This window comes from Rattus norvegicus, chromosome 11, assembly GCF_021556685.1.
Source record: "Rattus norvegicus strain SHRSP/BbbUtx chromosome 11, alternate assembly SHRSP_T2T, whole genome shotgun sequence".
NCBI lineage: Eukaryota > Metazoa > Chordata > Mammalia > Rodentia > Muridae > Rattus > Rattus norvegicus.
Genome location: NC_141544.1, coordinates 49,691,183 through 49,710,274, shown reverse-complemented (window position 1 = coordinate 49,710,274; position 19,092 = coordinate 49,691,183). Strand labels below are relative to the sequence as shown.

General features: G+C 45.6%; 1 protein-coding gene across 5 annotated transcripts in view; it reads left to right on the top strand.

Annotated features, from left to right (window-relative positions):
- Positions 1 to 19,092, top strand: part of Dscam (DS cell adhesion molecule) — a 578,367-nt gene that overhangs the window by 386,318 nt on the left and 172,957 nt on the right. For all 5 annotated transcript variants that reach the window (XM_087575369.1, XM_087575370.1, XM_087575373.1 and 2 more), the window contains 1 exon segment: positions 1,026 to 1,199. In XM_087575369.1, coding sequence (XP_087431495.1) covers positions 1,026 to 1,199 — 174 coding nt within the window.

Here is a 19,092-nt window from a genome sequence, read left to right as displayed (position 1 = left end):
TCCTCCATGTGCCTCAGGCTCCTGGTCCATGTGCTAGGCCATCCCAAGTCACTGCCTAGCATCCATCAGGGTCTTCTTCCTCCGCTGCATTATTCCTAAGAGTCTTTCTTTTCAAAAGAGTTCCATCCAGATGTTTCTTGTGAGGTATTTTACACCCCTGGGCCCAGCATATACACCTGCAAGCACTCCTTGTGAGCAGTGTTTTAATACTGTCTTCACACAATGACCTCTGACTTAGAGATTCAGAGTCCAGTGATATTGACAATGCACTGTGGTTCTCCATTGTAATAATCATGCTGAGGAGGAAGCTCTACAGTTCGTTGTAGCCTCTGACATGTGCAGGAAGTGAAGGCTGAGCAATCCCCTGTTTACATCCACATTAAATCCAGGGAACAGAAGGAACTTTGTTCACAAGATGAGCAATGTCTACTCTGGGGTTATTCTAACTATGAATTCTTTGAATAATTTATCAGCTGCTTAGTACTCATCAAATTTGGCATTTTATGGAGGAAACTATGCCTAAGTGCCCCTACCTTTTAATCTCGTTCTCTGAGATAATGTCATTTTTAAGTTAAGAATGGCTCTCTCCAAATCAGAATTTTAGTGTTACAGAAAAGGTATGAACTGGCATGCCCCGAGAGTGCCCATGTGAGAGGCATCTAGTGTCTTCATAGCAGAAAAAAAACTTGATCTTGAGCCCATGTGTTTATTCTCCTTGTGACCTCACTCTCTTGTTTCACTTTAGAGAAGGAGGTTGAGTTTTGCTCATAGTTTGACATGATGTGGTCTATCATGGTACAGGCATGGCATGCCCCTATAGCTGTCACTTTGCCATTTGTGTTCAATTTAGTCTGTAGGTTGACAGTGCCATACATGTAGCCCTTCCCTTTTTGTCTAAAGCTCTCTGGATGCTTCGCAGACACTCCCAAGGGGAAGCCTTAGGTATTTCTAAATCTTGTCACATGTTTGGTAAAGATAAATCATCACTCCTCAGCATCATGGTTCTTTTTGTGGTTCTCTCCCAGGTGCTGGGGTCCCCCAGTTCCAGCCAATTGCCCTGAATGGCAGAATCCAGGTCCTGAGTAATGGCTCACTCTTGATCAAGCATGTTGTGGAAGAAGACAGTGGCTACTACCTCTGCAAGGTCAGCAACGATGTGGGCGCAGACGTCAGCAAGTCCATGTACCTCACGGTGAAAAGTAAGGATGAAGAACACTTTGTTTTACCTGCAAAGGTCTTTGGGGTCTGAGGTCTTCAGTTGGTGCAATGCATACCTGTCTCAGAACAAAACAAAACAAGTTTGGATGTAGCCGATGCTTCCAGTTTTTTTGCATTGGAAATGCCTCTTTAAAGAATGGGAAATGGCCAGCCAATTGCCTGCAGCCATCAGGGGGCCCCTTACATCCTGGGTGTAGAAGAACATTGTTCTCAAGAGCAGGTTCCCTGGGTCACTAACCTCAGGCTCTGACACCCTAATTGATCAGTGGACCTTGACACCCTCTCTAATGGAAGAGTCCAGTGCATGGCCTGCAGATATTCTTATGAAAGCCTGTTTCCTGTATTTCACTGAAAACTGGCTGGATCGTAGATTTTTCTTTAAAAAGTAGTCATTAGTAAAGGCACTTCATGCCAAACCCGACAACCTGAGTTCAATCCCCAGAACCCACATGGTGGAAGGAGAGGATCAAAGATGAACCCCTGCAAGCTGTCCCCCGACTTCCACATGCATGCTGTAGTACTCCCACTCTCCCCAACCTCATCGCTCACCCTTCAACTGCACCTAAGTAAAATAAATGTAAAACATGTAGAGGTGGCAACTGGATACCTCACTCCCAACACTAGACTAGATACAGGAAGAAGTCCACATGGACACTGAGTTAGGGGTGTGCTGTTGACCAGTGGGTGGGAGAGGCCTCTTCACTGTGAAGTCTTTTCTACACATTGGCCCCTGAACACTCAAGAATACAGAGTGGATCACATGTGCCTGAGTAATGCATATTAACCCATGCTTGTATAGCTGGCTATACCTGGTTTATGTCCATTTATGACTAATTTCCTACTAGATAAGCTTTGATTTCCTCCTAGCAACAAGGCTTGATTCAGACTTTTCCTGCTTTAAAGAGATGTAAGGTTGTTTAAGAAGCCCCATCTGTTTTGGAGGACTGCATTTTTAAAGTGTGTGTGTCCATTTGTGTGTGTGTCCAATTCAAAAACTTGTCGTATGGATCAGTACCTATCCTATGCACTAAGAATTTATTTTAGTCCATTATTCTACCAGAAAAATAGGAATGTCAAGCTATTCGCTAAGCTTTGAATGGAAAAGCGTACTGGATTTCTGAAATGAAGTTGCTTTGAAATATAGTTTGTTCCTATCTGATGCAAAATCTTTGAACTTTCTGATTCTATATTCCAGAGAAACTCACGCCAAAGGACCTAAAGACAAACTGTGAAATCAGCAATTTCTAGATTGGTACTTTTTTAAAAGTCTGTTTCTGAATTACTCAAGTAACTAATATCCAACAGCCACATTGACACCAGTTTGTCTTTGCATAGTGAAAATAATGTTTGTGGGTTGGGGATTTGGCTCAGTGGTAGAGCGCTTGCCTAGCAAGTGCAAGGCCCTGGGTTCAGTTCCCAGCTCCAAAAAAAAAAAAAAAAAGAAAAAGAAAAAGAAAAGAAAGAAAGAAAGAAAATAATGTTTGTTAGATATTTCATTAATTCATAACATCATTTTTCTGTTCGAAAAACATCTATCAATCAAGACCTAGCAGCACAAGGTCTTACAGATTACATAGTATCAGTTGATCATGGGTTTGACCTTGTGGGTGAAATACCTGTGCTTTAGGCAGGGGGAGTAATACTGAAGAGGACAGAGTGACTGGCTTTATGAGGTAGTGAAGAATGTGTGCTATGTTATGGCAGGAAAGGCAGAGAACTTCAGCTTCATAAAAGACCTTCAAGAATAGGGAAAATATAAAACATAGAAATGGCAGATTCCCACCCCTGTGTCATCTCCTCACACAGCCGTGTGGTAGGTTTTAGTAGCAAAAGTGGAAAACCAGAAGCATAATGTCTGCTCTTCTTGAGCTCCTCACTCGGGGAGCAGTGGGAATCTATGTCTAACCCCTGAGTAGCAAATAGCACACAGGGGTCACAGCAGACCCCTCGGCATTGGTCACAGGCCAAGGCATACTTCCCAGTCTCTGTGGGATCAGTGATTTCTATTCACCATCTGGGCACCCAACGTTCATAGGTTCAAATCTTAATCCTCACTAGGATGGTGTTAGAAGGCAAGGCTTTACGAGGTGAGCATTTATGAGTGTAGCTCCTAACAGTTCAAGCTGGGCGGCTTCCACAGCAGAAGAGAGCCTTCCCTGGAACCCAGTGCAACCAGGTCTTGATCTGATGAGATTTGCAGTCTACATGCGGTGAGGGTCGGGGAATAATTGTTGTTGATAAGTCTGATGTCGTAGAAGTTGGAGCTGACTAAGTCGTTATAGAGATATGGAGTAAGGTCCTGCTTCACTGAAGTCTGATGTCAAAGAACAAGAGTCTAAGAGGCAGAGGTTTTGAGGCTAGGGAAGGACACCACAGGGAGAAAGGAAAGGAAGGGAAAAGATGCACACAATTCACAGGCCAAAGCACGAGGGATTTCCATGTGATTTCCATGGGGGAGGTGGGAGACAGAGGTTGGCTATAAGCATACTGAGAGGTGTTTCTTAGAACCAGCCAAATCCTGGGGTCTCTGAAACCATATAATTAGTGTGTTATCAAACAACATGATCATGGACTGTTGAGATAAAGAAAACAAGTGACTCCTTAAAAAAGGAGCTTCCAGGAAAATATTCTAGAAGAGAAAATATAAATGGCATAGCACAGGAGGAGGGAAGAGGAGTGAGGACTTCCAGCTTCAGGAGGGGGCAGTTCTGTGGCTCCTGTGACCTGACCCAACCGTCAGCACTGGGTAATACCTCCAGACTCTTGTCCAGCCTCTTCTACCCTTGAGAAATAAGCCAAGTGTCCAGAGACTTCCAAATGGCAGAAAAAAAGAATACAAAGGAGATTGCATGGCTGCAAACGAAGCTTCCAAGTGCACTCAGTTTTATTTCCATTATTTTAATTAATGCCTATTTATTATACAAAGTAATTATAACCGTTAATTCAACTGTAGTACGTTCCTTAACCATATTCCATACCCATTAACCTATCCTATTTTCCTGGCCAGTAACTCCCTTCCCCTCCTCAACAGTCCAAGCAGTCCAATTTAGCTGTCGTGTGTGTGTGTGTGTGTGTGTGTGTGTGTGTGTGTGTGTGTGTGTGTGTGTGTGTGTGTGTTACCTATCCTTCATCCACTCAGCTCTTCATGGACCCCAAGGTTGGATCCATAGATGGGATCTAGTGACTGTAACAAGCCTGGGTGAGAGGTATCTCATATTCCTTTGGGCATACTCCCAGGAGAGGTACAGCTGGGTCATTCAAGTGTCCGTTCTTAGTTTCTGGAAGGACCTACCCACCGATCTCCATAGTGGTTGCACTAGTTTGTACCCTCACCAGCCTTACATGAAGGCTCCTTTCCCACAGCCCCTCACCAGCACTCATTGTTACTGGTTGTTATGAAGCAAGCTTGTCTGTCTAGGGTCAGTTAAAAATCAATCTCAATGGCATTTCCCCAATGGCCGGGGGAATATTATTCATGCATTTGTTGCTAGTTTTTCATGTGTTGTTTGTTTGTTTTACATCTTCAAAATTAATTGTTTACTTATTTGGTAATTTATTGATTAGATGGGGGATTATTGATTTTTTTGAGTTCTTTATATATTCCGGTTAATTGGTCTTATCGTATCCCTATATAATATTTCTAAACAAGCTCTGAGAGAGCTTGTTACTTCCTTGGGTCATATGAGGGGATAGAGGTGGCTGCTCAGAGGCAAATGCTAGGCTCTCAGAGCAGTGCTGGAGTCAGGCTTCAAACACATTTGTTTTTTTTTTTTTTTTTTTTTTTTTTTTTTTTGGTTCTTTTTTTCGGAGCTGGGGACCGAACCCAGGGCCTTGCGCTTCCTAGGCAAGCGCTCTACCACTGAGCTAAATCCCCAACCCCTCAAACCCCTCAAACACATTTGTGAAACATATACTTGCTACTGAGGGATATTGGGGTTACAGTAGGAAACTGGGGCTAAGTACTGACTCATGTTCTGTCTAGTTTGCTTATTGCTTTCAAAGACTCATGTCGGAGGAGAGGGCATTTTAGCAACAAATGCAACCACAACAGCCCTCTTTTGTTTGGAAGCACAAGGTGCTGCTGGCAGATAGCAGGCAGACCGTAGGGAACTGTCAGGAAAAGCCATCAGCAGGAAGGAAGATTGATCTGTGCAAAGCCTTCCAACTCAGCTGGTATTCCTGCTGCCGAGTCTACACTGTCGTCTCAGCTTTAATTTATCTTGTACCAAGAACCCTCCCAGGAAAGGAAATCAAACACCAGAGGAGCGTTGGTGGCAAAGACAGGAACAGCAGGCCCTGTGTCTGACCAAGCCTGGGCTCTGGTCTACCTCTAACCCCCATAGGCAGTGGATACAAAACGCAAAGCAGGCACCCAGACCAAGCCTCTTCTGCTGTATCAGAGGGTGTTTTTAGTCTCAGGGCCGTGACGATTTTTCTAAGAAAATAATTCCCCAAACTACGAGGCTCTCAAATGGAAGTCACTCCAGTGTTTCCCTCGGGTGCTGAAATCGTGCCTGCCCCCTTGAGAGTCCTGCAGCTGGCGTGCCTTTCAAGAAACACTGACTGCAGAAAGCCACACTGAGCATGTAGCTCTTCCTTTGTCTGCCGCTCTGCTTCAGTCTCTTCTGATCCCCCCATGCAGCATAAAAGAGCATCACTTATCAAACATGGGTAGGATCGTCCCTCGAGAGATGGTTACTCTTGGGATCTGATGAAGCCTGCAGCCCCAGAACAACCCACAGGCCACAGTATAGCCTGACCTGCCAACTCCCTGCCTCATGTTCAGCCTGGGCAGAACTCTGTATTCCCAGGGTGTATGCTGCTCCCCTTCCTTTTCTATCACTACAAAAAAAAAAAAAAAAAAAAAAAAAAAAAAAAAAAAAAAAAAAAAAAACTGGCCAGAAGCAACTTTTGGGAGAGGGAAGGGTTTATTTGGCTTACACATCCCAATCATAGTGGAAAAGCAGGGCAAGAACTGAAACAGAAGCAGAGGGAAGAAACATGAAGGGATCTTTCTTGCTCTCTGTGGCTTGCTCAGTTTACTTTCTGTATGCAAGCCAGAACCTCATTCCCAGGAATGGCACTGACCACAATAGGTTAGGCCCTCTCACATTAATTATTGATTTAAAAAGTATATATCATAGACTTGCCTACAGACCAATCTTATTGTGACATTTTCTTAATTGAGGACATTTCTTCCCAGATGACCCCAGCCTGTGTCAAGTTAACAAGATACCGACTAGCACATATGTATTCCTGGGTGTGTACATCTGAGTTCAGACCAGGTCTCTCGACTTCACTAAACAAACCTTGGGGCCTTGAGAGTTCTCAGTCCCACTTCTGAGGTCCACCATGCTTTCATAGGCATGTTAGACTTGAAATAAGCTAACCCACTATTCTCTTCCCTATAGATACTCATCTGTTCTTAGATGGCCTTCTTGATTACTGCTAGTAGGACCCTCCGATCTTCACCACAGAGCAAGCCTGGGACAGATGTCCATGCTTAGACTAGTACAAATGATGAGAACATTCTAGATTTAGCAGAAAGAGTTGCCCAACTCTAAATCAGCAAACCCCACTGTGTTGTATGATATAAAAACATGGATGTCATCTTATGTAAATTGCACTTCTGTAATTGCTTTTTATTATGTAATCCTCAAGGTTGTTACAGTTAGCCGGTTCTAATATGGATTGTTTTTTTGTTTTTTTGTTTTTGTTTTTTTTTTTTTTGTTTTTGGTTCTTTTTTTCGGAGCTGGGGACCGAACCCAGGGCCTTGCGCTTCCTAGGCAAGCGCTCTACCACTGAGCTAAATCCCCAACCCCCTAATATGGATTGTAACAGTTCTTAATAATTTGAGGTCTGAGGATAGCCTATCTGGTTTTACTCCCCAGTTCTGCCTATGAGAAACGTGTGTAGACTTGATGATAACACCCTCAAGACCTCCATTCTGCTCATCTGTAGGGTGGGAACAATTTCCTACATGCTCAGGAGTTATGATGTCAGGCATGCTCTGACAGGAGAGTGTCAGAGAGCTATGGTCAGCCCTTCATTGGTGGAAGCTGCTGCATTCATAACTAAAGCACTCATGTAGACTTTTATAAAAAATACAAGTATTAGTGTGTTTGCATGATAGGAAATGAAAAGGGACCTACATGCTATAGCACATGTAGAGGGTAGAAGACAATGTTAAGGAGATGGTTCTGGCCATTGTATGTGGGTACCCATGACCCAGCTAAGGTCACAGGGTTCATATATAACTAGTGCTCTTATCTATTGAGCTCACCCTGAGACTTCTCATTTCTTAATTTCCACATCAGAGTCATGTCATTTCAAATACTCGCATCTTTATGTTAAAGCCATCCTGGGATATCCTGTCTTTCACCTCTGCTCATTACTAACGTTCTTGCCTTTAAGGGTATCTGAAATTGATGCCAAACATGAATCTTCCGTCCCTTTCTCCCTTGTGTTCTTGAGGTCCCACTAAGAGGTACAGTTTGCTCTGTCTGAAGTTTAGATATTGTTCATTAATTAATCTCAGATAATTTTGTGTAGATGAAACAGTTCAAAAGAAGCCCCTCTCATCATTGCATCTGAACAGAGACAACGTGAATACCATCAAACAAGGCAGATGTGTGTCCAAGCAGCGCTGCCTGGCTATCCTGAGTGGCTGTTGCTGGTTAGCCCTCTTGACTCTAGACTGGCAGCCATTCTCCAGTCCCGGGGTTGGAGAATTTCAGCAGATTGTGCTGGTTAAAGAAAGGAACTGCTCTTGTTTGATGCTGGCATTGTAGCTTGTTTACTTTCTTAGAGAAAACAGGAAGGTCCAAGTGGTGTTTCCTAGCAGGCTCCTGGATGCCAGGGTTTCTACGTTCTTGCTTCTTTTAACCTTTACGATCACTTCTTTAATTTGAGCTTAGTCCATCCTGGAAAGAATGCTTTTACTTATGACCAAAATAGACCAGTTCTGAATCCATGTCACCCTCAAAGGGCGCCGAGCCAGCTTTATTCTGTAAATTCAGCTGGAAAAGAAAAAAAAAAAAAGCTGTCTAATCACCTGCTCTGTGGTGGGCCTTGTGAGCATACCAACACATTCCCGCAGAGGTGAACTTGGAGAGCCGCCTCCCATAATTCATTCAGAGTTGAACACAGACTCAGGCCATGACTCTCTCCTCTCCCTTGAGGACACCCAGGTGTGATCCTCTGTAGGAATAATCAGGAACGCCTGTAGGACACATCCAAAGTCAGCATCCCCAGAGCACATTTGCTGATGAGCGTTTGTAATACAGGGCAAGTCGTGGTGGGGTGTCCAAGGCCATCAGGGCAGGAACCAGCCATCTGCTCTTTGCAGTTCAGACATGGCTAAGCAGAATGGCAGAGGCAAGGGCAGAGTTGGTAAAACTCAGTGCATACAGGCTTCCTCCCTGTTCATCTAGATTCCCACACTGTTAATCCAGTGAAGTTCAGACTAGGAGATGATGTCCACATGTTTGTCTTGCCACTCAGCCATTGATGTTAAAGCCAACCATGATAGAGAATAGCCCATACACCTACAGGCCAAGAAGAACATCACAAAGCTGATAAGTTGGTTTATAGCTTATTTCATAACGAAGAACTGTGTATTTACACAATCATTACATTATAATAAAACCTGAAGAGCTACACGGGGTTTTACAGTAGAGACATTCGTCTACACTGTAGTGACAGCTATAAGGTAAAAGGTACTTGGTGATTCTGGTTTTCATCTTTGAATCATTAGTCTATTTTGTGTTCCATAATGAAATAAATGCTCAATTCTCAGCTGCTTATAAGTCTAGTCAGGTCATGGTTTTGGAAGTTGAAAGTCCAAACACTAAGGTGGTGGCTCTAGTTATGATCCACAAACTTCATCACACCATGGAAGATGTCATTGTGGTGGGAGCACATTTATTGTGGTGGGAGCACATCTGTGTTGGGAGCACATGTATGATGGGAGCACATCTGTGTTGGGAGCACATGTATGATGGGAGCACATGTATGGTGGGAGCACATCTATGATGGGAGCACATGTATGGTGGGAGCACATCTGAAATGGAAAGTCTTCGCTATGTCATCATGGTGGGAGCACATCTGGGAGACTCTTCACTCCACAGGACAGGAGATGGATGGTTTCTTCTGCTTATCTTCCTGGTTAAATACACACATCTCCATCTCAGTCTTTATGCTAGTGTGTAGCATTTAGTACATGACTAGATATCATTTGTACCTGATCTCGTATTCATTGATCCTAGAGACCATGCCATGTGTTCATGCCCTTTGTAAACAACTACTCTGAAGAAGGAAAACTAGCAGATTCCAGCTAGTGTGTACCATAGGAAGGAGAGGCAGCAGACAGTGCAAGGAAGCTTTAGAATGTGGATATTAATCTCCTTCACTTCCACACTTTCTAGTGAGTGACACTTCCTACTCGTTCCCACATCTGGGTCTCTTATGTGTCAACTTGCGAGGTGTATTACTCGCTCCATCCTTGATGACACTATGAAGGCCTATCACAGATATGATTAGCATTTAAATTGGTAGCTGATGAACGAAGTATAATTTTTGCCCTCCATAAGTGAAAGGCCCCATCAGCTGAAGGTCTTTGAATAAAGCAAACATTCAATTCTCTTGATATCAGTCAGTATACAGAGAAACTCGCATACATCAAATGTACTGAAAAGTCTGGTCCTGGTTAGGAGTGGATTCATCCTGCTTTGTCCTGTCACTGACCGGACAAATGTGCTCTGAGCTATCTCCTAGCCCATCACAATGGTCAGTCCAATTTAAATTGTGATATTCTGCCCTCCCTGGCCTGGAGCATCCAATCTTTTCATTCAGGACTGCTTGCTCCTATTATGTTGGGGTGATATGAGAAGACAGTGGGGGACAAAGGATCTTTTATTCACCTTGGCTCTGGCCATTTCTCTAATGCTTACTAACCATCAAAGCCCTCCATTTGACAAATGGCCTACATCCTAACACCATTCTCTACACCAGGCAGTACCCTGTGATTCAGTTCCACTCTGACACTAACAATCTGGAGTCAGCATCAGGTCCCAGTAAGACTGCCCTCACTTCAGACACCAGCAGTAATTTGAGTTCTCAGATGGCCTCCCCTTCTGCCTGGCCAGTTCCCAGTTAAAGGTCACACAACCTCTTTGTGTTTGATAATTTGTTAGAACACTTATGGAACTCAAAATAGTACTCAGTGGCACTATGACAGAGGATCCAAATGAACAGACAGATACATGAGAACATGTGACACCCAAAAGGGTGCTAAGCTCAAAGTTCAGGAGCATCTGTGCTTGCAGATTTGGGTATGTCCCCATCCTAGAACATTGATATGTTTATCTGTTATGTGACACTGTTCCTAGGGAGTCAAGAATAAATGTCCACTCACCACAGATAGGCAACCAACCACAGAAAAAATAAAAACAAAATGAAACAAACAAACAAAAATCAGCCAAGTCCAACTTGGTGAACCAATGAGCTTATTAGGGTTACTTACAGAAATATGGGTGAAGGGTTACTTACGGGAGCAGAAATCACTCAGAGACGGCTGCCTCACCAAAGCCCACCTCAGTGTGAAGGATCCTTGAGAGAGCTGGGAACCAGGAGCATACTGCATAGCTTGTCAGCACCTCAATAGGGTAGAGAGGCTTCTTCTAGGCAGCTCAGCTGATATGAGTCTCTTGTAGCTAGCTGGACTTGTCAGACCATGTGAATCTGGTTGGTTTCAGGGACTTCCTAGAGATACTGTTGATTTTCTGAGCTTAACGAGCTTCTCTGCAGTATGGAATGTTTCATTACCACTTAGAACATTCTGAACGTTAAATAGCCTTCCTCCAAAATGGAAGAAGATTTCATCTGAGAAGATATCGTTACACCACCAACCAGGAAGCTCCCCAAGTCTTCCTCTTCAAAGCTTTTACCTAAGCTCCAGAACTATGATCTTATTCAATCATCAACCATGTGTATGAACTTGAACTTCATCTGCCACTATTCGCAGATGTTTAGTTGGGTGGGGCTGAACATTCAACCCTCTAATCACAGACTTGTTCTTTCTGGGATGGATGACCCATCCTGAAAACTAGTTGGTCGTGTCACGAACATATCAACGACACAAACTCAGGTATGGCTGAAAGGGGCTATTAGGGATAACAGAGGTGCTTAAAACAGAGGAGTTCCAAGGGGCTTTGAAGCTGTATCCAGGAAACCAGGATAAATGCCAGATACATTCTTTATTGAATCACATAACCAAATACATATGACTTATTCGATAAGGAAATCTCAAATTCCTTGCTACACCATCCCCAAGTTAAGGGGCATGGAAGTAGTTGGCTGTGCCCTCTCCCTGGTGCCCCTCACTCACACATAGACTCTCTAGCCCTGAGAGCTAAATAACCTGTTCTTTATACTAGCAGCCTTCCAAGAACATTTCATGATAGCAATGCCAAAAGTTATCTAATACAAGAGACAGAGACAAAGAGAACTCCAACATGAGGGCTGACTTACATGAGAAGAAACATGGGAATGATAGGAACTGCCCCGCCCCAATTTACGAATGCATCATCAAAGACTGTCCTCTTCAGTGCCGTGTGTGTCTCTTTTCTCCTAACTGGAAACACCTACATGCTGTTTCACAGCCTATCCCAGTCAGGCCTCTCTGTATTTGTTCACTCTTTCCATATCATGGAGAATCATTCTACCATGTGCCTTTTAGTGGTCGGTGTACCCCACCTCATGCCCAGCCCACAGAATACACAGTCCTGCCCTCGATGGCCCATTGTCACAGCTGTTTCAGCAGTAGAGCATCCTATGCCCTGCTCCCCTGGTGAAGAGAGAAAGAATGAGCAGCCTGCTACAGACCAAGGAGCCCAGGAGCCTAGCAACCTGTACAGGGCTCCCCACAATGTAGCTGGGTGTAAAGTGGGGGCATGCATGGTGGTTTTATAAATCCTCCAGTTGGCCTGGCATACAGGAAAGGCACTCACTGGGGTGGGACTTGGAAATCCAGGCAGCACCAGCTCACAGCCCAGTCACTCGCTCTTTCCCATTCAAGTCCCGAGTGTTCCAAGGCAGCCCTTTTGTGGAAACTGTGCTTAATTACTTCCGGCAACCTCAGCGGGCAGAAGATGTCAGTAATCTTTCAAACGTTCTCATTAGTGGCGAGGTTGGGGATGTCAGCCTTGGCCCAGCGCAGCTCAGCAGCCATCACTGAGCTGTCGCCTGGCACTTCAGGGGTGTCTTAATGCGTGTGTTGCCCTTTCTCTGATGAGCAGCAGAGATAAAGGAGACCACAGAGAAGCTGTCAGGGAATTCAGAAATGCTGGGTCGATTCTTCAATGGGGAATGTAAAATGTCCGTGTATTACATTGCGTTAGCAGCCATCAGTCAAAAGTGTCCACGTCCACTGTAAGTGTTGTAATCTTAAAGCAATTACGGTGGACCACTGATGAGACATCAGCCTTGCTTGAGACATTTATTTCCAGCTTTCCACATGGACCACACACCTGCCCTGTCTTCACAACCTTTTCTATTGCTGCTTAAAGGCAAAAGCCTTTCCTTTTTCTCATAACTGAATCTATGCCCTTGATTTCTCTTTAAAACAACAAAGCTCCTTCCCTCTGTATTTTTTTCCAGGCATGCAGTTAGCTTGCAGGAAGAAAGGAGTGTAAAATGTGTAAGTAGGGACCAAGCTTGCAACAGAGCCCATGAACCCTCAAATCTTCAGGTTAACTGCAGACCATAGCACTAAGAGTGTGAGCCAACGAGGTACATATATCATTTTCACAGATTTAAAGGCCAAAGTCACTGTGGCTTTGCAAGGTTGATGCAATGGAGCTTAAAGCTCCAGAAATTCCCCAGCTTCTTCTATTAAACAGTTTTTCCATGGTCTCAAGTTTGGGACTGGATGGAGCTTCTTCCCATGGGACTGTGCTCAACAATTGTCAAACTATCCCAATATCCCTTTCAAATATGAGGCTATCTGGATGGGACTGCACACCAGACCAGCAGTTTTCCCCTCTGCTCTGGCTTCATGGATCAACTGCGTTTGTTCCCCAAGTCTCTGCTCCCCCACATCCGTATCCCTGGCTGCACAGAATGCTCATAACTAACCTGAAACCAGATTCCCAGGACCTGTGCCATGTGATGCTGTACACAGAAGCTGAAAATAGTCTGTCTGCTATCCAAACCTGTAGTCTGGATGCTCCTAAGACAAGATGGGAGTCAGAGATGGGAGAATCCCCAGAAGCTGAAGGGCTGGATAGCTTGTTGTACCCACCCCCCCATACACATACATGAGAACATGCACACACACAAACACACACACACATGCACATACTTTCACAGACACCCACACACACACATTCAAGGGCTGAAATCCAAGGTTGTACCCAGACCTCCACAAGCACACTGTGACAGATCACCCCAGTGCACATACACACATGTACACATGTATACACACATGCACACACAAACTCACACACACATACACATATACACACACATACACACTTCCACAGACAGTCTCTCTCTCTCTCTCTCTCTCTCTCTCTCTCTCTCTCTCTCTCTCTCTCTCTCTCTCTCTTAAGGAGGTGCTTCTCCTCACATAGGTACTAAAAGACCAGAGACATGCCAGGATGCTGCTCCCCGGGGGCCATTTTTACTGTGGCACCTGCTGCCCTGAGAGTATGGGGTTCTCAATATTCTCTTTCCGGCCTCTGGATACTTCCTGATGACCGTAGGCTACAAGAACCTGGAGCTCACCAGAACACAAGGGTTGCTCTTCAGCAACCACCCCTATTCCTCCCTCTCTGTGGGGCAGCATAGAAGCTTCTTGGCCCTGCCCCTGTAGAAAGAGGAGAAACAGCAATTTGCCTTCCACCTGTCTGAGGAGTCTAGTGTGGATGCTTCCTCATTTGGTAGGACCTGAGATCAAATCAAAGGGAAAGTGAAGCCCCTGTGCCCTCCGGTTGCCCTCACTGCCAGCAACAACTCTAAAAGCAGGAGAGAAAAGATGCTAGTAACTGCAGCATCTGCACAAGCCCTTGTCTCACCCTATGTGGGTCTATTACTCTAGAGAGAGGGCGGGGAGAAACAGAATGGAATGGGTACAGGTGGGAGGAGGTGCAAGTGAGGGAAGTGCAGGTGGGGAGAGGTTCAGGTGGGGGGGGAGGTGCAGATGTGTGGGGGTGCAGATGGGGGGAGGTGCAGGTAAGGGGAGGTGCAGATGGGGGGAGGTGCAGGTAAGGGGAGGTGCAGATCGGGAGAGGTGCAGGTGGTGGGGGGAGTGCAGGTGGAGGGGAGGTGCAGGTGGTGGGGGGAAGTGCAGGTGTGGGGGAGGTGCAGTGGGGGGGAGGCACAGGAAAAGGGCAAGGACAGATGAAGAATGGTACAGGTGAAGCATCCCCCAGTGGACAGAACTGTAGTCACAGAGAACTGTGTAGTTGGGTTTCAGAAGCCTCAGGCTAAGTGCCCAGGAAGCTCAGGAGTGCCCCTACTCTCAGCGGGGCGTGAGGTCCTAACCTAATAGCATGACGGTGTTCCCAAGGCTTGCTCTCCTTGAATGAAGTCCTTCTATATTCCGGGCTTCAATAACATCCATGGCTTAGAGACCCGTCCATTCAGCCTTGATTGGAGGACTTGCACTTTGTATCATCATCCCAATAAGCAGTGGTAGCACCCGTGACATGCATGCCAATAAATATCCTCTGCTGAGTTTCCCTCACAGCTGTATTCTGGCAGCTGAGCCCACTGCTGGAGCAGCATGAGACCTTTGGACACATGGACAGGAATGATGGACACATGGACCAGAATGATAGTGGGGGGAGGGGCAGAATTCTCACAGCCACTCAAATCTCTTTTCCTAATGCCTGATCAGTTCTCCTGACGTCACACAACAGTGAAGAGCAGAAAAATGGTCAGGGCGGAATCTAGCCCTTCTGTAAGCAGTTACAGCAGGCCTGAGGTTGCTTACTTATTTTAAATTAATTCTCTTTGGACTTCAGCAATTTTGTCCATGTATGTACTTACTAAGGTCTGACTAGTCTCACCTCCCCTTCTCGTATCTCGCTTTTTATAAATGCTGCCTTTGTGCACCATGTCTCTGACTTCAGGACAGAACCCGAGGTCTGTGACATGTTTGCAACCTCACCTTGCTCACCCCCAACTGTGCATGGCTCTCACTATAGGCTTTCAGGGATTTCTAAGTGGAGATTCTACTGCTTCTGGTCAGCTTAGGTCTAGGATGCCTTCAGCAGCTTGCATTCTCCAGACACCCACTCCCTCCCTCGCCCCATTCCTTTGTAATTCCTCTCTGAGGCCTCGTAGATCTGTGTCATAACAAATAAACTGCAAAGGAGGCATGGAGACTTAATGAGGAGAAAGAGAATAGTCCACTGTGGTACAATTGTGAATTTCAATAAGACCTGGACTGGAGCGTGTACGATAAAGAAAACTGTAGCCACAGTAAGAGAGTGGCCAGACTCACTGCAGTCTGGCAGGTTAGAAAAGGTCTCCACTGTGTTATCTAAAGTCATCTAAAGTCATCATCGGGCCTCAGCAACGTCCATTGTCTGTTTCTCTATAGCTGAGCTTTCTGGGATTGGTGGATGAAGTAAATATCTAGATGGAAAGACAAGGTAGACCTTCCAGGGCCACCTCTCCACCTACCCCTACCATTGTGCTACAAGCCTGTGTCACTGTATCTAGGACCTGGTAGGGGAATTATGGTAGGAAGTAACAAAGGATGTCTATCCTAAGGGAGTCCTTTCTTTATTTGTCTATCAGATTAGAAAGGGTCTCCATTGTGTTATCTCTCATTGTGTTAACCCTTTTCTCTGTGTTCAGAACCCCGGCCCTTTGGAGGCTGTGGGATGGAATACTGAAACATGTTAAAACACAGGATAGTCTAGAATCCTGAATGGTTGCTTTGTCCAGTCAAGGCTGGCTTCACAAGTAAAGGGCTTGGTGACGTGTGCTCACCCAAGAGCCCGGTGTCAGAAACTACCCACACTGACTTCACACACAGCAATGTCTTGTCGTTTCCTTATAATTTTCAATAGACAGTCTCATGTTTGCATTTTGTGTCTATCTGTGTCTGCTGCTTGCAGATGCCATGAGATAAATCTCAGGAGAGTTGCCAGTCTTATCCTATTTTGCAGCCAGAACTGACTGTTAAGTGAGGTCTTTTGAGATTTTGCACGTGTTTTGATCATACTCACCCCTCACCTAGTTTTGATACACATAAGGAAAATGGTAAAGATGTCAGTTCCCCTCCCCCTTCCCATCCTCATCACTATAAAAAAACACATATATGTACACATATGTGCATGGCAGGACATATCTGCACTCGTGTGTGTCTATGTATAAAGCATTGTGTGGTTTTTGAATCCCAGCTATACAAGCCAAAGCCAAGAGACACAACCAACCAGTGATTTAGCTTGTCTCCTTTTTTGAGGACTTAACTTTCCCCACTCGTGCATGCATGTCCGTGTGTGTGTGTGTGTGTGTGTGTGTGTGTGTGTGTGCATGTATGTGCTCTTTCATGTGTATGCACTTTCACGTGCTACTTCATTCATACATGAATGCAAATGAGTGTGTCCCGCAGTGACGTGTAGAGGTCAGAAGGTCGCCTCAGGTATTGGTCCACATATTCTACCTTGTATGAGGCAGGGTCTCTGTTGCTTACCACTGTTCATGCCAGGCTGGCTGGCTGGCTGGCCCAGGAGTTTCTGGTGATCCCTGTCTCTGCCTCCCACCTTGCCATAGGAGTGCTGAGATTACAGGTGCACACTGCCACAACTGGCTTTTATGTTAGCCCTGGCAGCAGCAAATGCATCGCAAGGCCTTAGCCCACGAGCCATCTCCCCAGACCACTGATTTTGCTGAAATTATAGCCTTTTAGGGATATTCTTTTTCTCTCTGTGCTGCTCACTTGCCTTAATTCTATGTCATAAACGGTGACCAGACTTCTGCAGGAAGATCTCTCTAAGGTTGGAGTGAACAGATAAAAATACTTTCCGTAGTGCTCTAGACATCAGCTTGAATGAAAAGCCCAGGTTAGCTAGTGAAACAGTGAGCTAGGAAACCCAGAACACTGAAAGTCCTGGCCCTAACAGTTGATTCCAGTGACTATATGAAGACAGGGTAATCAGGGCCCACCTTCAGGGGCACAAGTCAGGGAGAGAGGGACATGGTGGGGAGAATGGAGACTAGAGTGAAAAGAAGCAGTGGGGAGGGGGCGCCCATGGGACTACGCCAGGCAGATGGGATATGGTCCAGCACCAGCATCCTCCACTCTGGGCAGCATCAGACAAAGAGCTCTCTATTTCCAGTCACCATGCCTTCTGTGGAAAGCTTAGTGAACTCTTTCTACATCAATGGTATTTTGGATTTTCCTCTGGAATTCTGGACAGAATAAACTATTTCTCACACAGAGCACCTGCCTGCCTGAAAATTGAGCCTCTTTATGCAGGAAATGCATCCCATTTCTCTCCCCCACCTTAAAAACCTTAAAAAACCTAGATGGTGCCTCTTGGTTTAGTGTTGCTGCGATAACGAACCCACGTTTTAGAAAGTTCATCTCCAAAACCAGAGCGCAGGAAAGCCCACTCCTCCTCTAAGCAGTGGTCAGCTGCCTGCTCTTGTCCTTTGTCACCGTTCTGGGAAATTTATGTAGCCCAGTATTCTATTTCCAGCGTGTTCTGCCTTTGTCTCACTTGGAAAAAAGAGAAAAGAAGACCTACTAACTCCTTCTCTTTTACAAGACCGACATAAAACCTTTCAGCATCAGGGAATTTAGAATCTGACATCCTGAAATGGTGCAGTCTCCTCAGCTTGAAAGCCCTTTGAGACAGACTTTGAAGGGCTGGTGAGGAGCCACAGAAACCCATTATAATTGCCTGATTCTGCACTGACACATGACGGTTCTCTGTCTCTGAAGTCATTCATGGAGAGAGTTTAAAAGATTGACAATTAGATGGTGAATGAGACGTGTCACGTGCACCACGAATCCGCCCTTCTTCACAGAGAAATCATTGCTGCTCTCTCCACGGAAGTCGGTTGAACTGTCACCTCGTGTGGGGGCTGATGTCACTGTCAGAGGCTCAGGCGAGGAGGGCACGGGCATGCTATCACTTAAAAGGGCTGAGCTTCCAGAGAGTGTGGCAAGCTTTTAATCTTCCCAGGGACTGTGCTTCCATTTCAGGTGGATGTCACTGAAGAATAGCCACGTTCCGAGGCATGCAAAGCCAATGAAGGCAGAGTATCCACCGCCCTAAATGCTCGAGACCAGATGGATTTGGAAGTTCAGTTGCCTGGCTTGGGGATTCTCAGCCTTCCGGTTGGATTTGGGCTGGGCATAGAGAAGAGAGCCTCGCTGGGGCTGGGTGGCCTTGTTTTTCGGGCACCATATATAAATTACTTCCTTCCTGGGGAGAAGGAACCAGAAGTAAATCTTTCTTACTTGCTGCATCCGTTGGCTTCCTCTTCCTTACAGAGATGGCTGAGGCCAGCCCACCTGCCAGCTAGAGTTTAGGACTCAAACACCTCCTTTATCCCCGCTGATTGCTGGCAGGCTTGGATGTCCCCAAAGCATCCAGCCAGCTCGCCCACAGCCCTGGCCCCAAAACTCTCAACTGAAGTCTGTGTGTTACTGCTTACAAAGGGGCTCTCACGGGTAGGGGCTGGCCCAGATTTCACTTCCTGACTTGGACTGCGGCATCTGAGCTCATTTGTCTGAGTGTGTACAGAGCATGTCCCCCGTGGGGACGAGAGAGCTGAGTAAGCGTGCAGAATTCTCTACTGTTCACACTCCAGAAAAATATGCACTGGACGGGAGCCTCAAATTACCA